The 16,585-nt window shown below is 30.6% G+C and overlaps 1 protein-coding gene across 1 annotated transcript; it reads right to left on the minus strand.

Annotated features, from left to right (window-relative positions):
* Positions 1–3,375: 3,375 nt before the first annotated feature.
* Positions 3,376–5,718, minus strand: LOC128173629 (neurocan core protein-like). Its single transcript, XM_052839304.1, has 4 exons — positions 5,351–5,718; positions 4,644–4,723; positions 4,171–4,258; positions 3,376–3,645 (listed from the first exon to the last, which is right to left on the minus strand). The coding sequence occupies exons 1-4, from the start codon at positions 5,673–5,675 to the stop codon at positions 3,386–3,388; spliced, it is 753 nt and encodes a 250-aa protein (XP_052695264.1). The 5' UTR covers positions 5,676–5,718; the 3' UTR covers positions 3,376–3,385.
* Positions 5,719–16,585: the final 10,867 nt, after the last annotated feature.

Here is a 16,585-nt window from a genome sequence, read left to right on the forward strand (position 1 = left end):
GTACAGTACTCTTTAAGGTTTTCATTCACTACTGTAAAAATTTTATTAAGGAGTAAATAGAGAGGTTTTGTAGAACATTTACTAAAACCTGCTATATATCTCTGTTTGCAAGGACTTGTGTGTAGCTTCGGAATCCAGTACAGATAAGGTAAGTCAAATTCACTTTGTTTTGTGAGGATATTATAGATATTCATAACCGATTTATGATTTTGAAGTTCATCCTTGGAAAGGCTGCTGTGGGTGTAAGTAGGATAAGCATGATTGTGTAGAGTCGAAAACTAGTTCTTTGAAAATGCAGTTAATATAATGTACCTTACAAACAAAATCAATGTTGTTACTTGCCTTATTAGCAGGGACCAGTATATACTGAACGTGCAATCTTTGTGGAATCATTAAATTTATTGGGGGCCAATTTTTGTGGATCGCTTAAGTTTTACAAGTAAGTGGGGACGTAATTTCGTGTATTATTTAATACCTACAAAAGGAAATCTGAGAGTATAACCCATATTGAATAAATTTTGGAAGATGTTAATTCGTGGATGAGGGGTACCCACGAATGTCACAAAAATTGAGCGACCACGAAATCTAATGATTCCACAGTATCCAGTTCTTTTCTCACTCCTGCTTTATTGAACACAGAAGAATAAATGGATTTCATTTGACCTCTCAGTCGTTAAGTACGAGATTTCAACATATAATTGATGCTCTTGACCCACTCAGACAAGGTATCAATGTCTTCTTTTTCAGATTTTGTCAATCGCTTGGCGTAATCGACAAGAGAATTTATGATATGTATAAAATAACGACGCTATGTGAAGGATCTAGGCTACCTTAATTTTGGATCTTTCATAATTATTGATTTTAAATCTTCGTTGTTAACTAAATTAACATCACCAGTAATGACGTGTCCGGCAGGACTATAGTTGTAGGGTGAGGAATATATAAATATATAAATAATATTTGAATATATAGGGATATATGAATAATAAGCAACCCTATATTTTTCAGCCGACGAAAAATAAACCACTTTATTTGCATTACAATTATTAACCATTCTTCTTTTTTTACATAAGTTTCATTTTGCTTTTAAGATAAGTAACTAATATTGATTGCGTTACAAACATCAAAATGGAAATTTTGATAAACTTTTCTTAAGTTAATGCTCATGATAAAAGATTTAACATTTGGTTTTCAGTTGAAGTAATATGCAGGTTTATGAGATGTAACGTTAACATGTTTACAGGGAATATGTCATGGTCAAAATTCAAAATGCAACTGTTGAGTTAATCTTAGAAAAAGGTGTTCGATATGCCAGAAGACCCCAGCAGTGATTGGTTTCTCAAAAAAGATAAGTTTGATCAGTCATGATTGTGCAAACATAGCATTTAATGTTTATATTTTTTTCGTGTTATGATCATTGTGTTGCTCTGATTTTTAAAATTTAAGGAAATATCGCCACCCATCAAAATGTTTAAAAGTAAAAACTATCATTGATGTTTATTTTGATTATTAATTATAGCGGATTTTATATAAACCATTTTGTTTTTACAAGCTTTGTTACAAAGATATATTTAAAAAATCATGTCATTCAGGTGATTAGTTATATAACAGAGTTCATCACATTCTTTAAGATCATATACATTAAAAAATGACAATAACAAACCGTCAACAATCTCAAAAACCATAACACGAAATACCAATTCAAAACAGAGCAACACGGACCTAAAAAAGATAAAGGTAGGATCAGGTGCCGAGGAGGAGTGAGCATCCTCTGCTGACCAGTCGCACCCGCCGTGTGCTCATTGTCACAATATTGGGCATGTCACAATGTAGCTTCAAGTACATTAGGACAAAAACACATGTTTGTACCATGATTTCTTCATCAAATGATGAAAACAATATTGATAAGGTTTTTATACATGAATATATTGATGGGGTTGCCAAGTGGTGATGAAATATATGAGAATATACATAGCATATCAAAACTTCAGTTACATTGTGTATGAAAATTAAGCTGTCTATGTTTCATTAAAGATTGCAAGCAATATGATTAATGTTACGCTGACATATTCGATACCGTTACCATGGGAGTTACAATTCTAAGTAAGTTGCAAATGGTATTCGTTTTTAAAAAAGTACCCATTCAATTTATGGTTTTCTGATTATTTCGAAGTTTTTATTTTAAATCAACATGTTCAATCATTATGTTGTAAATTTAACACATGTAATTGTTATGATATAGAATAGTATTTGACCAAAATACACAATTTCCTTTTTACTGCTTCTTTTTTATTTATAAGGAAATTAATTCTTAGTAAAAGTAAATTTTATCTATACATGCACCTCATTACTATTGAATCAGATAATGCCCATTTCAATCAATTTTAAATGCCCTCTGAGATACATAACATACTTCCTGAAATAAGCTAAGAATGATTATGAATTAAAAAATGCTTAAAATAAGTTTGACAGTTTTCGATAAAATTAAGCTGAAAAAAAAATAGCATCAAATTATACCATTGTAAAAAAAAAAAGATTGGATTTTTTCTTCTTTAAACTGAATGATAATTCCTCTTGGTATAAAAAAGGATGTAGTATAAGACGACATTCAATTTAAAGTAATTCTAGAGCCTTGGTGGATTAGCAATGTAGGAATATATTTATGATTACAATAATAATAAAAAATATTTTTGTGTAAAAATAAAACATATCTATATATTTAAAGATTTTAAAAACAAATCGTGTAAGTATTTGAATTTTTTATCAACAGTATTACCCAATCTGAGTCTCTAACTGAAATTATCATAGAACGCACCGCTCTATATAGTTATATAATTAAAATAATTGTTAAATAAATAATATAAACGATGGCTATTAATGCAATAATATTAATAACTATGATTTAATTGATACCGAACCTAATTTACTGAAAGAATGTTTTATATAAAAGCATTAAGAAATTAAGGTTTTGTTTTCAAAATAGATATTACTTAAATTATCAAATGATAATGAACTAACAACTTTAATGATACTAGTTTTTTTTTTCGTTTTGTTTGCATGGTGTTTTGAAATACAAAAAAATAAAATGAAACACGTTATTTATAATGTTTCTTTGAATTTTCTTTTTCAAAATAACAAATTTCGTACATTGGCAGACAAATATTTTGTCGAAGGTTTAGTAAAAGCTTCCCATTTAAACTTTGTCTTCATGAGTACCAATTTATTGATGATAAAAGGATTGTATTTACAAAATGCATTATCAAGTTATTTATGCAAGCATGATATCGATGCACAGTCTGTTTGTTTATTTTTTTGACAAACCATAAGCTGGCGTTCTAAAAATCAACGTAGCTATTTTTAGAAACTACTTTGGGACAAAAAAAAACTAGTCTCCAAATTTTTTCTCACAAATAAACGTGTTCGAATAAAGACAAGGTCGGTCGTTCCAACGCCCAGACCTCAGTAGATCAATGCAATCTCTTGTGGATGCATCACTTGGATGTAACAGACTGGGTTCCTGCGGATGCCAGTTTGTATAAACCAACGACGTGTTCGAATGATCCCACACATACGAGCCCTCGACATTCATATCATTGCCACCGATCCAAGATGTGCAACTAAAGAACTCATCTGCACCGCAGGTTACTGAAGGGTATATGAAAAAAATATTCTGAATCATACGCTTATCTGACACATTGAAAACTTTTTCATAATTGTAAGAGAGAAGGTGTAATGTTTTAGGTTTAATTCATATGATGTTAGAATGTAGATTCATTACAATGAACCAATTATGTCCTTATCGATAGTAATTTTTTTAAAGTGTAGCATTTTGGATTTAATATTGCTGTCAACCAAGTAATAAGTTTACGTAAATTGTCTTCAGATGATAACACCTCTGCTTATCATATCTGTGGTTTATGCCTTTCCAAATTCGATGAACATGACTTCATTTAAAGTGACAGATATATGAAATAGAAAAGTGAATATCTCTAGATATCTTTATGAAAGAAAAATTAAAGTAATGCATGTATATTGATAAGCCAAGTAATGTTATAATGTTTTCTCTCTTCAACGAACGTAGTACTAGACACAACTACTTTTTATTATCATTTGTTTTATATGAATTCAGTAAGGTAATATTGTATCAACAAAGTGTATAACTACATGTACCTTTATCCAGAAATGTTGAGGCCAGCCAATTACTCTCTTCAAGTGAGTTGATTTCAACCAGGTATGAACATTTTTTCTTGCAAACAAGCTGAATAAAACACAATTTTTTGGCATGAAAATACACAATACATGACGTGTACGTAATATGTTAAATAAATGATGATGCAATACTAAGAATAATTCCATTAATTGTAGTATCCAAGCATAAAATCGAACGGGGAATTGTGGGTTAAAATAAGATGACAGATTGTATTATGACATCCCCAAAATAATGTTTGTTTCTGTTTAAAAGCTATTTTAAACAATATAGCAAACATAAACAGTTCCATTTGTGCAAACCAACAATACTGATTCTTTGAGAAAGATTTTAATAGGCAAGCACTACTTTGGAAATCAGGTCAAAGTTGGTTGTGAGAATCAAGTCTACACATTTTTTTAATCCATAGAAAATGAGAAACAATTTGTATACGTACCTTTGCATCGTACCACGAAACAAGGTCTAGAACGTGTAGAAAGCAATGAGCTTTGAACTCCAACCAACCAGATTCACAACCTAAACATGTCAATAAAAATGATTTATGTCATCGATTACTGTAAACGAATTTTTATTTGCGTGCGATATATTTTGCGAGGTCCAAGAGAGCCTGGTCGTCGCAAAAACATTAAATGCGAACATGGACATGTATTTTTCGTTTGGCAATGTTATTACACGCGCGTGTAATTAATTTGTTCTGCGTACAAGTTAATCTTAAGTAAACTGCGAAATGAAGTCATCGCAAAGAAAAGAGTGTTTACAGTTACGCTAAACTACAACTCAGTAGCATGATCCATGAAACGAAAACATCAACCGCTATCAGTAAAAATTCACAATCATTAAGGAAACTCAATAATTAATATTTTTATAGTAAGTGCAAAATATTTAAAAGATTGTTTATTTCCTTTTTTTCCTCAAACATCAAGATATAAAAAACTGTGAATAGCATGAAAATATCAAATAACAAATAATGGGTTCAAATAATAAAAAAAGAACACATTGAACGTTTTTATATAATAAAATGTTTGTTTCAGAGGTGACACATATAGGGTTAAAAAATTAATCACAGTACTATTTTGATGTTCTTCATCATAACGGAAAAATTGATTTGATCAAATTGATATCAATTGATTAGATCAAACCTACCTTTTTGATACTTTGACATTCCGTCATACGATGCTTCAACTAAGTTATTCAATGTACTCTTAAAGTCGCTAAAAGGTGAGCCTATGCATCGCCCACTGGTCGCGTTATACAGGACCTCTTTACAACATTCATCCTCTGAGCAAAGACTACCACAGTGTACGAGACTGACACCTTGTACATCGAATTTAACCAAAGCTGATCCTGTCAATTTAATGTCACCGGGCTTTGAGTATGATGTGTCCAGTAGTTTGCAGAACACAGACCATATATTAAACAAATACACAACGAAAATATATGGTTTGGTTAAGTTATAAACGAACTTCATATCAAACGATTTATTTTCAGATGTGTATATACTTGTTATTGATAAGAACTAGAGCAAATTCCACAGCTGATCACTGATACAAAGTTAAATTATCCAAAAGTACAATCTTCTTAGTTCATGAGTTCATTGCTTATTTAGTTAAATGGTTGGAGCTCTGGAAAATCTACTGGCATTCAAATATTGATGAATAATAAGTAAATTGATGATATCGTATGACCTTTTGACCTTTTATCAATTGTTTGGAATTATGGACACGCTTGAATAAAAAATTCTAAAGAAATAAAATGGAAAGGGGAGTGAAATGTAAATTTCCTAAGGTTAAGATAAAAAAAAAAGTGTTTTGATACAACAGTATTTTATCCGGTTGGTTGTTTCGGCATTACTTTGTAGTGTGTACTTCTATTGTTTATGTAAGGGGATTGTATAGTATTTTATTCGAAGACAATTTGTAATTGTGTTTTTATGCATAAATCCAAAATAATAGAAGAATGATTTTTTCCTTTATTGTCACATTATGCAAATTATTTGCATTGACAGTAAATAACATTCCTCGTCATTCTCATATTCCAAACGAATAAAAGATTTCTAATTAATGTACTACCAGTGCGACATCTAATTTGTACAAAATAGTATTAAAGGAAATACTACCCTCAGCGAGAAATTTGAAACTGAGATACATACCATGTTCAAACTTGTTATCTTTTTTAACGCTGATGACACGGTTATATTTTCGGAAAACCCAGACGACTTTAAAAAAACTACTAAACCTTTTTTTCTGAATATTGTGTTCTGTGAAAACATCGTGTTATCATTGAAAAGACTAAAGTGTTAATGTTATTCAAGGACGTATTACAAAAACATTTTCTTTTTTTTGCACAGAGATGTCCCTCTTGCAATTGTGAATAAGTTCAAATATCTTGGTATTATTATGTCTCGTAGTGGATCTTTTAAAAGGACGAAACAAATTTAACTGAGCAAGCCTTGAAAGCTTTGTATGGATTTTTTAGAAAAATAAGATATTTTGATTTACAGATTGACTGTTAATTTTATCTGTTTATCAGTGTTATTAGCCCAATCTAACTGTGAAGGGTGGGGCTACGAAAATACAGATATTTTAGATAAAGTTCATTAAAATCTTTTGGAAATTTGAACTGCATGTTAAGTACCCCAAATTGTATGGTTTATGGGGAAACTGGGCAATATCCGTTGATAATCTTTATTAAGGTACGAATAATTTTTTATTGGGCTAAACTTTTAGTGGCGCATGATTGTAATCCTACGCATGTAATGTATCGCTATTTTAAAAAAAAAATTGCACCCATGGTTGAAATATATGAGAGATATACTTAACTCATAGTCTTTCCTATGTCTGGATTAATCAAAGCTTTTTCTAGAACAACTTGCTAAAATCTTTTTTTAAAGAAACGCTGATAAATAAGTTTTTTCAAGATTTGTTCAGAAATGTGTAAACTTCACCCAAATGTTTAAGATTACAAAATATTCAAGAAAAACTTTAGACAGGAAAATAATCTCAAGAAAGTTCCAAAAGATGTAAGAGTCATGTTTACTTAATTTAGAACCTGTAATCATAAATTATTAATTGAAACTGGAAGATGGAGTAACATAGAAATATGTCATAAAATCTGTTCATTATTTAATAAAAACACTTTGGATGACGAATACGACTATGGAATTTCAGGCATTTACTTTATTCTACAAAAAAACTAATCGAAGAAATATGCTCATCAAATGTTAACACTCATAAATTTGAGAATCTTATGAAAATCATAGATATTGATTCATTATCAATGGATCATTAAAAAAATTGTCCATATTTATTTAAAAAAAAATTATTAGCTTGATTTGTTGAATATCTGTAGCTTTCCTTACTTGTCCCAGCATTTGTATATTTGTAATATTTTTTCTACTTCATGCACCAATGATATGGGTTCAGATAAATAAACATTCATTCACATCAAAAGTGCATTAATAGAGATTACTTGAATGAACTATGCGATCGAAGGTGATAATATTGTCCATGATTAATTTGATAATAAGGGCCCCTATTATACAAGTACATGTTGCGGTCATTCATCTGCTTGACATCAATGTTGCATTAAAAGATCAATATCACTTACACTAGTACGTTCTTCCAAGATTATAAGTTCATTTCAAGGCAAACAATTATGGGAAATTAACGTGCTCGTGCATTTTGCATGGGCAGATAAATTATACCTTTCAGAATTTCTCTGTAATACATCTAATCTGCTTTAAAAAATTTCTTTTTTGAAGAATGACCCTTTGCAAACATAACATTTTCAGATCATCAGTGTGTTATAAACTCTATATTTTCTTGCTGTTGGAAAACCTTTTTAAAGAAATTTTAAGTGCATATTAGATTACTTTTAATACAAAGGTCGTTCAATGTATGCTGCTCTTTCTCTTTAAATGGAAATACAAAATAAGTTCACAGTAAAAATACAAATCAGGAGCAAACAAACACGGCCATCTAAAAATATTGAAGGGAGGTTCAGGTGCCATAGAGGAATGAACATACTAAGTTGATCGGTAAAACCAGCCGTTTGCTCTTTGTCGTAATCGAAAAAAAAAAACGAAAAAATTCTTAGTCAATTAGGTAATAATTATGGTCTAACAATAAGTATGTCTCATTTTCGAACGCGAAATTGTTATCGATGCAGTGTAACAACAAAGGGATAACTATCATTAATGTTCAGTAGCCAATCTTTGATGAAAAGAAATTAGCATTTTTCGTTAATGTGATGCCCGGTTGGAATAGACAGACCAGTGCAATTGTATACTGGATAGCAGTCATTTGTGTTCAGTCAATAAATTTCTGATAATAAGAAATATGTAAACACAAACTATGCGTAAAGCTTCTTTTCATTGAATAGACATACATACGTCTAAAACCTTTAAAAAGATATTAAGAACATCCTATATTTTAAGTTGGTTTTTTTAGATGGCTGATACAGACCAAAATTGATCGCGAAAATATGATAGCACATGTGCTTAAAAAAACCTTTATGTGCTTTAAAAATTTAAAGTGTTGTTACGATTTATATATTTTAATACGTGTATGTATTACCTTATCATATCTCAGCTATTTTACATAAAATTTCAAACAGTTTTTCTAAGTTTTTGAACCATTGCATCCATCGAGATGAATACTTAAAAGTTTTGATAAGTGTACATTAGGTGTCTTTCCTTCATGCTTTTGGAGTTTGGGATTCTGGGGGTTTATACTTTTTCAATTATTTTTTACTTGTTGATGAAAACAGACTTATATTCCATATACTAATGACAAAGCTAGTTAGCATTTCCAATAATTGTTTACCACTTCATGACCAAGATAAGAATAAGCTAGTACTGAATGCATTTTTATTATTCCGACATCAGAGGTATGCACAACATTTTCTGAAAAATAAAAGAATGCAAGAATGTTATACAAAAGGACAATGAGGAATAAGTTTGACAGTCTGTTTATGAACAAGATGTAGAAAGACAAACATATTCATCATATTATGAGAAATATTTTACATAAAGGTAATATAAACCGTATGCAGTGTACTAGTGCAAGGGTGTTTTCTCATGCAAAAATAGTTTTATAGGCATTATATATTAAAACATTCAGGATTTTTGATTTTTTGTTAGCAATATTGTGGTTTCATTAATATTCAAGGGCATCAATTTTCGTGGATAAAGTGAAAATCACAGTTTCAAGGATACGTAAATTCGTCGCCAATGACCCTGTCAGTACAAAATGTTAATAAAAATTGCACTTCAATGAACATTTAATTTCGTTGATCAACTAAACAACGAAATCCACGAAAATTGGTAATCAACGAATATTGATGAAACCACAGTACCATAATCAAAGTACTGAAGTACTGTCGGGAGTTGATTTTATTGAATAATGTTGTGTAATATTTAAAGATAGAATAAATTCCATAAAACTGTGTATCAGTAATCGAAATGCTTCTAAAAATTGTACACGTTTGGATCCAAGCAATATTGAACTCTAGACTCGTTCAACCAGACGCTCGGCTGTCTCCGTTAATCTCTGACTACCAGATTTACGGAGACAGCCGAGCGTCTGGTTGAACGAGACTATATTGAACTCTAGCGTAGGAATACATGCAACTACAAAAAGCAATTGAATTGTTCGTACTATATAAAAATCTGACTATTTTCAATGTATTAATAGATACTTTTCTTTTGAAAAACAATGGTACAGCATACAGTACACCGAATTTATCTATTATTTTCAAGATCTACGTCTTGTCAGCGGTGATGATTTGTGCTTAGGTCCAAATACTGTTTCACTAAAGGTTTGCCAGAGTAACTGCATAGGAATGAACAAAGTATAACGTGTGCTTTGACTTAGTCATATCATGAATATTCAATCAATAAAACAATGCATTTTCATGATATAATAACAGATGGGCGTTTCGTGGAAATTAAACCAGATATATTTTTTCTCTATATTATGTCCATGATTTTTTTTTTGACATGTTAATCAAAATGCAATGCCGAAAGTAAATGTTAAATAACGATTGTACAAACAATTCTGGTACATTAATCTTTCTTTTTATGTCCTAGAAAAAAAGATGATGATAATTAGTCAATGACTAGCTTTTCTAATATCTAGTCAAAATAACATAAACGTTTATTGTTCAAATAAGATGGTGCCTATACCTGTAAACTTACATTTAAACGAAAACTGCAACGACTTATCAAAACAAGTGGTTATTTGCTGACTGTCAATTACGTACAGATTTTGACATAATTTGATACGTAGGATGACAACATGATTTTTAGCCGGGCTTTGTTGAAAGCAAGCGTCATGGCTATAGGCAGGCAAATCACCAATGATACTTTAAATTGCACAACTTTAAAAGTAAACAAAAAAACCGAGCAGCGTCAAAGTAAAAGCTTCCACCATATCAAATAGTTACACAGAGAGTCATGTTTTGTTTATTTAATTGTTTTCAAATAAATTTAGCGTTGATGTTTTCCTTTCTTATTAATTATGTGATTTAAAACAAGATTATGCGTTTTGGGCACATATACAATGCGCATGAATTTTTATGAACTACTTTTTAAGCATCGGTGTTTGGCTGCACATAGAAGTTATGAGGGGAAGGGGGGTTGATTTTATAACGCTTGTTCAAATTTCAAAGCAACTGTTGATTTGTTTTCTACTAGACAGACATATTTTTATTTAAAGCCGCTCACAAAACAATTCAGTCGCTCTCTGGCGCATATCCGACAATAAAAGCATCAGAGAGAGAGAGAGAGAGAGAGAGAGAGAGAGAAAGGGGGAGAGAGAGTGAGAGAGAGAGAGAGAGAAATATTTTGCCAATTTTTAGTTACAAAATATGCATAATGACACATCGATAGAGCCCGGCTTTCAGTAATACTTCAGTAATTTGATATTACTTTTCATTGTGCATTTTGTACAGATTTGCTATCTGATTGATGAATGAAAATCTATTCAAGAACCTCACCTGATTGAGAAATTTAATTCTTCCAATCACAGAAACCAAAGCCTTTACACAATATATGAGGCGGCACCTCAGTTTGAATCAAATCGGTCGGGATCAGGGTCTGTTAAGAAGGTTGGTACTCTATGAATACTTAAGTTCCCTCATGTTATATAGACCCAGGGAAATAACTTTATCGTGTTAATTTCTATTGTTATTATCAGATCATGCTTTCAAGTAACTTAATGGGAACTATTTTTCCTGAGCTCGCTGCATGTGCCTTAGACTAGCATCAATAATTTGCAAAACTTAAAGTAGACAGTTGGAATAAAAAAAAATACAAAGCGATCGGTTCCGGAATTGCCATAGTAACAACCATTGCGGCAGAAATAAGTATCAGAAAGAAAAACGTTCTCTGAAAAAAAAAAATACCCAAAACAATAAAGGTATCAATGTTATTAATAATTTACCTCTGTATTTGTTGTAAACTTGTTTTTTATCATCTGTTCAAAATTTATACATACATTATACCATTGTCAGAATCAGCTTACATAAGTTGGCATTAAACTGCTAAACGTACATTATAAAAATGGTCCCTCGAGGCCCTTGATACCTCGAGGTCAAACTGCTGCATTGTTATTCAAATTATTTTGTTTTACGCTCGATGCCAACAAGTGGTTGTGTATATGAAAGTGTTACCTAATTAACATGCATATTTAGTCTTTGATCGATGATAAAGAATGATTTAGTATACATGTAGAATATTATACATATTTGGTCAAAATATCATGCTTTAAAAGCATTGTATGATAACATAACAATGTAAAATCAGATCAGTGTAATCAAAGTTAGCAGTTAACAGACACATCTTCTATGATAGGATATTACCAAAAATGTATAATGTAACAGTTTCACAGAAAATATACATAAATGTTTTGCATTGTTTTCATATTAGGTCGAACTAATAGTTTAATATAAACAAGTATGAAACGAGAAGGTTTTGACCAGTAATAGGTTTTGATAAGATTACATTGTAAACGACTTGATTTGGACATTCTATGGTGAAATGGTATTCATTTTCAATCTAATTAAAATTTCAAAATAAAAAAAAAATGTGACGCGAATGTGCAGTTTGGTAATAAAGACCTTGTTAATTGCTGTCCTACGCGAAGACAATCTTTATTTTGTCAGATAGTGAACAATATTTTCTGATAAACAGAATTTTATCCAAGTATATACTCTTCTTCGTACGATTTATTGTATTCGATGTACAGGTTATCATGTTCCTTGGTACTTCTATTTAATATTTAATTTCCCACTGTTAATAAATATCAATTAAATTTATATGTAATGTATGTAATATCGGTTACTTTTGATCGAAAGAAATTAGTTTCATGATAGAATTTTGATTACAATTTTACACATCTTGTTCGACCAATTTTCATACATGTATGTAGGGTACTGCACAACTTGTAATTTTGAAGTAAATCCAATTGCATATAAAAAGGCACGAAACGATGGACACAATAGGATAATAGAAAAAAAACCTGTTAAATTTGTACAATGAACCTAATAGGATTACAGCACGATAGGAAGGGGTAAATGCACGATAGGATAATATCAGCATACGATATGAAAGGATTACGCAATACAATTATAGCGGCCAATAAAAATATCAGCAAATTTTGGTGATGAAAACACGTATACTTTAGTTCAACTGGCATGCCCTTTTTAAATTAATAAAAGTCACTCAAATGCAATATATTTCTAAAATATATATATAACAGTACAATATTTTATTTTCATAGTTGTCACGTGATATGGCAGGCGCATGGTACAAGCAAACGTATTTGTGGTTTTAATGTCAATTAAAAAAAAAAAATATTGTAAGGGCATAATCATGTCAAAATTCAAAACGGAATTATAAAATAACTTAATGTTATATCGTAGATTTTGAAAAACGTTGCGAATTTTTTAAGATAAGATTATTTGTTAGTAGAAACCGAAATTAATAATGCATATGTTGAATAATTTTGAAGGTCACAGGGTAATTTCAATTAAAAAAAATAAATAATTTGTAAGATTCTACAGGGATCTAAAAAGTTTTTTAGTTTAAGCATATTTCAAATTCACATGTAAAAATATTTCAGGTTTAGGTAAGTGTATGACCTTGCAATTAAGTGATTATCAAGGTACACAGCTTTAAGATATATACACTATTTTATACAAAACTGAGGTTGCCTCTGTATCCGATGCATACTTATAGAGCTATGAATCAACTATGAGTTTCTGTAAGAAAAAGAGGAATTTATACTTGGTATATGTAAATTTTTGCGAATAAATGATTATATGATTAAGGATTGGATAAACTGATTTTATGCATGCATGCATGTTGCTCAAAATAGGAATGATAATTAATGAAGGATTAAAAATGTAGAAAAGAGATAAAAGAGCTAGACCTTAATTAAAACGAAAAATAATTTCTTTAACACGCAATATACAATTATTGCATTACCAAAATAACATACATATATCTAATTATGTATATACATACCTCTTTAGCAGGCTAAATAAAGATATTGCATTATTAATGGAACGATGTCTGAATGACAAATTATTTTTTGTTTTTTTTTCTTTAATATGCTTGTGTATATAAATATGATCTTAACTATTTGAAAATCGCCGTGTTACTTAATAAGACACATTTTTATTTAAGGGGGAAGGAATCATTCTTTAAGTATTATGTGGTGATTTTGTTCGGGGCGTGATAAATCTAATAAAGCCTAAAAGGCTTTATGATATATTTAATCACGCCCTGACCGAAATAATCACTTCATAATTTTCAAAGAATGATTTCTTATCACTTATATTTATATAATTTTCAGCCATTTTATAGGATTAATAGGATTAAATACTTGATGATAAATAAGCAAACCCCACAGGCGCCCCAAATAAACGTTGTTTGAAGTTATTGGACTGTATAGTACGAAATCGATACGTAGTGTTATCACAGACAAAGACACTGAACCATGTGAATATATGCTTCTAAAATCAATTTTAACACAAACGGGAAGAACGCACTAGATACAATGTACAACATGCCATTTCTTGTAAGACTATGTTCCAATGCTCTGGTCTTAATCCAAACAGTTTGAACATACTTGGCTTGCAATCGATAATTCGATGCAAATATTGTGTTGCAATGTTCACATCAATATTAGGGCATATTGATAAAAAAAATCAAATTACATTGGGGTATTTTTTACCGGCCGCCAGAAGGCGATCCGTTTTTGATATACATATTGCGTTTCTGCTGGATAGTTTTTTTTTTAAGTCATTTAAATACCTTTAAACGAGCCTAAGATGTGTTTAATCAAAAACAGCGCTACGTCGTATCAGAGCATATAGGCACGTATACCGGTTTAAAAAGGTATGGGTTTTCCATCTTTTAAGATTGCAATATATATAATTACCCTATTCATTTTTTTATCGAAAGTAGCTATCTCTCTCTCTCTCTCTCTCTCTCTCTCTCTCTCTCTCTCTCTCTCTCTCTATATATATATATATATAGAAAAGCGAAATGTTTAATATCTTAATATTGAAATGAGTTTTTTTTTAGTTCACGCTGTTTTTAAATTCACATTCACATGTAGCTGCTTCTGTTGGTTTGTGCTACAATAATCACAAATTTAAATGTTTTAAAAGTTTTTAAGCGGACGATCACAAGATATTTCAAAGCGCTTTATATATATATCTATATATATAAACACAAAAATAAGTCCAATGCTCAAACAACTTTTATCTATAGCGCTTTCGCTCTACCGGGCTCTTCAGTCATATATATATATATATATATATATATATATATATATATATATATATATATATATATAATGCAGAATGATTTTAAACGACAGACACTATTTATTATTTAGGAGTTAAGGCATGCATCGCCACGAACGAAAACTTGAGTAGCTATTTAGACTTTGCAAATTAAAGAATAAAGGTTACGCGGGTAGGTTAAGGCAACTTCGAGTATAATGACCGTCAAAATTATGATCAATTTAAAAACTGTTCATTTTTATGAAAACAGTGCGAAATATAAAGTGAATGTGTTCACCAAGATTTTATTTTTCTACTTTGGAATTGACTCGATCTTTGAAGCTGCCGTATCACGGTATCACGTGACAGTTAAAAATAGATCATTTTTTACCTTAACAAAAAAAACAAAAGTGTAATACTACCCCGAAGTTCATTTGTATGGTTGCTACAATGATTCGATCGGCAATTAGTTCATGTTTATTAGTATTACTGCTAGAATTCTATTACTAATCGCATAAAATAAATATTGTAAATATATGTAAACCCTCTCAACTTTTATAATTTCATTGAAAATACTCTGTATTTTTCCATTTAAAACAACAGAGCACAGGATTCTAGCAGCACTTTTCAAGTAGTTTAGGTCATATACCGTTGATATTTACCAAAGTCATCCTTCATAATATCCGGGGTAGTGTTACACTTTTGCCTTTTTTGTACACACTGACAGAGGAAAGGCTGGTCAGGCCATATAAACGTCGATCTGCATACCTTTTAAAACTCGCTGATTTAACAAAGTATCCATGCATGTATTATCCTGATTATATCCTAACTGACACTCATCTAAATCTTAGGTATCTGTTTTGAATAAGTCTTATTTCAGCATTGTTTACACTGAATTCCGATGATTTGTCTCCCGACATGGTCTTCTCTATTAAACATGCTTGTGACGTCATCAATGTTAATTATACGTAATAGAGAGAAATTGAAGATATATTCAGTTAAAAGAATTTCTAGTGATGTTCTATGCCTGTAGTTTTTATAAATTAAACCAGAGATAAAGTTAAAATCGACATGTTTCTGAGTAAAATATGACATCATGCTGCTTATTGACGTCATATCGATCAGAGGAATTTGATCGCTGAGAGTTGCCTTATCATACCCGCGTAGAGCACTAAATATTTAATTTTCAAATATTGGACACATTATGTGCCAACGTAATAGAAAACTTTACCTGAATACCAATAACGATCATGTTCATTGTCCCTATTTATGTTTGCTTCAAATGACTTTGATCTAAGTTAAAAGCAGACTGTTTAATATTTAAATTTAACGAACCCAAACAAATATGTTTAATATTTATATTTAACGAACCCAAACAAATATGCTGCTGTTAAAGTGTTTCTCAATCAATACTCAACGGCTTAAAAAACTGAATGCTATATTCTGTTCGTCTTTACTTTTGAATAGGAATAAGAAATGGCAATCAATGGAAACTATTCTAAGTTTTAGCTCACCTGCACAAGCTTCAAGAGAGCTTTTTTCTGATCATCCGTTGTCTATCGTCTGTCTGTTTGTAAACTTTTT

Source organism: Crassostrea angulata, chromosome 2 (genome assembly GCF_025612915.1).
Source record: "Crassostrea angulata isolate pt1a10 chromosome 2, ASM2561291v2, whole genome shotgun sequence".
Taxonomy (NCBI): domain Eukaryota; kingdom Metazoa; phylum Mollusca; class Bivalvia; order Ostreida; family Ostreidae; genus Magallana; species Magallana angulata.

Coding starts and splice junctions, on each gene's coding strand:
- LOC128173629 (XM_052839304.1), bottom strand. CDS start 5,675: ATGAAGTTCGTTTATAACTTAACCAAACCATATATTTTCGTTGTGTAT. Junction 4,724..5,350: donor AATGTCAAAGTATCAAAAAG/GTAGGTTTGATC, acceptor TGACATGTTTAG/GTTGTGAATCTGGTTGGTTG. Junction 4,259..4,643: donor TTTCGTGGTACGATGCAAAG/GTACGTATACAA, acceptor TGTTTTATTCAG/CTTGTTTGCAAGAAAAAATG.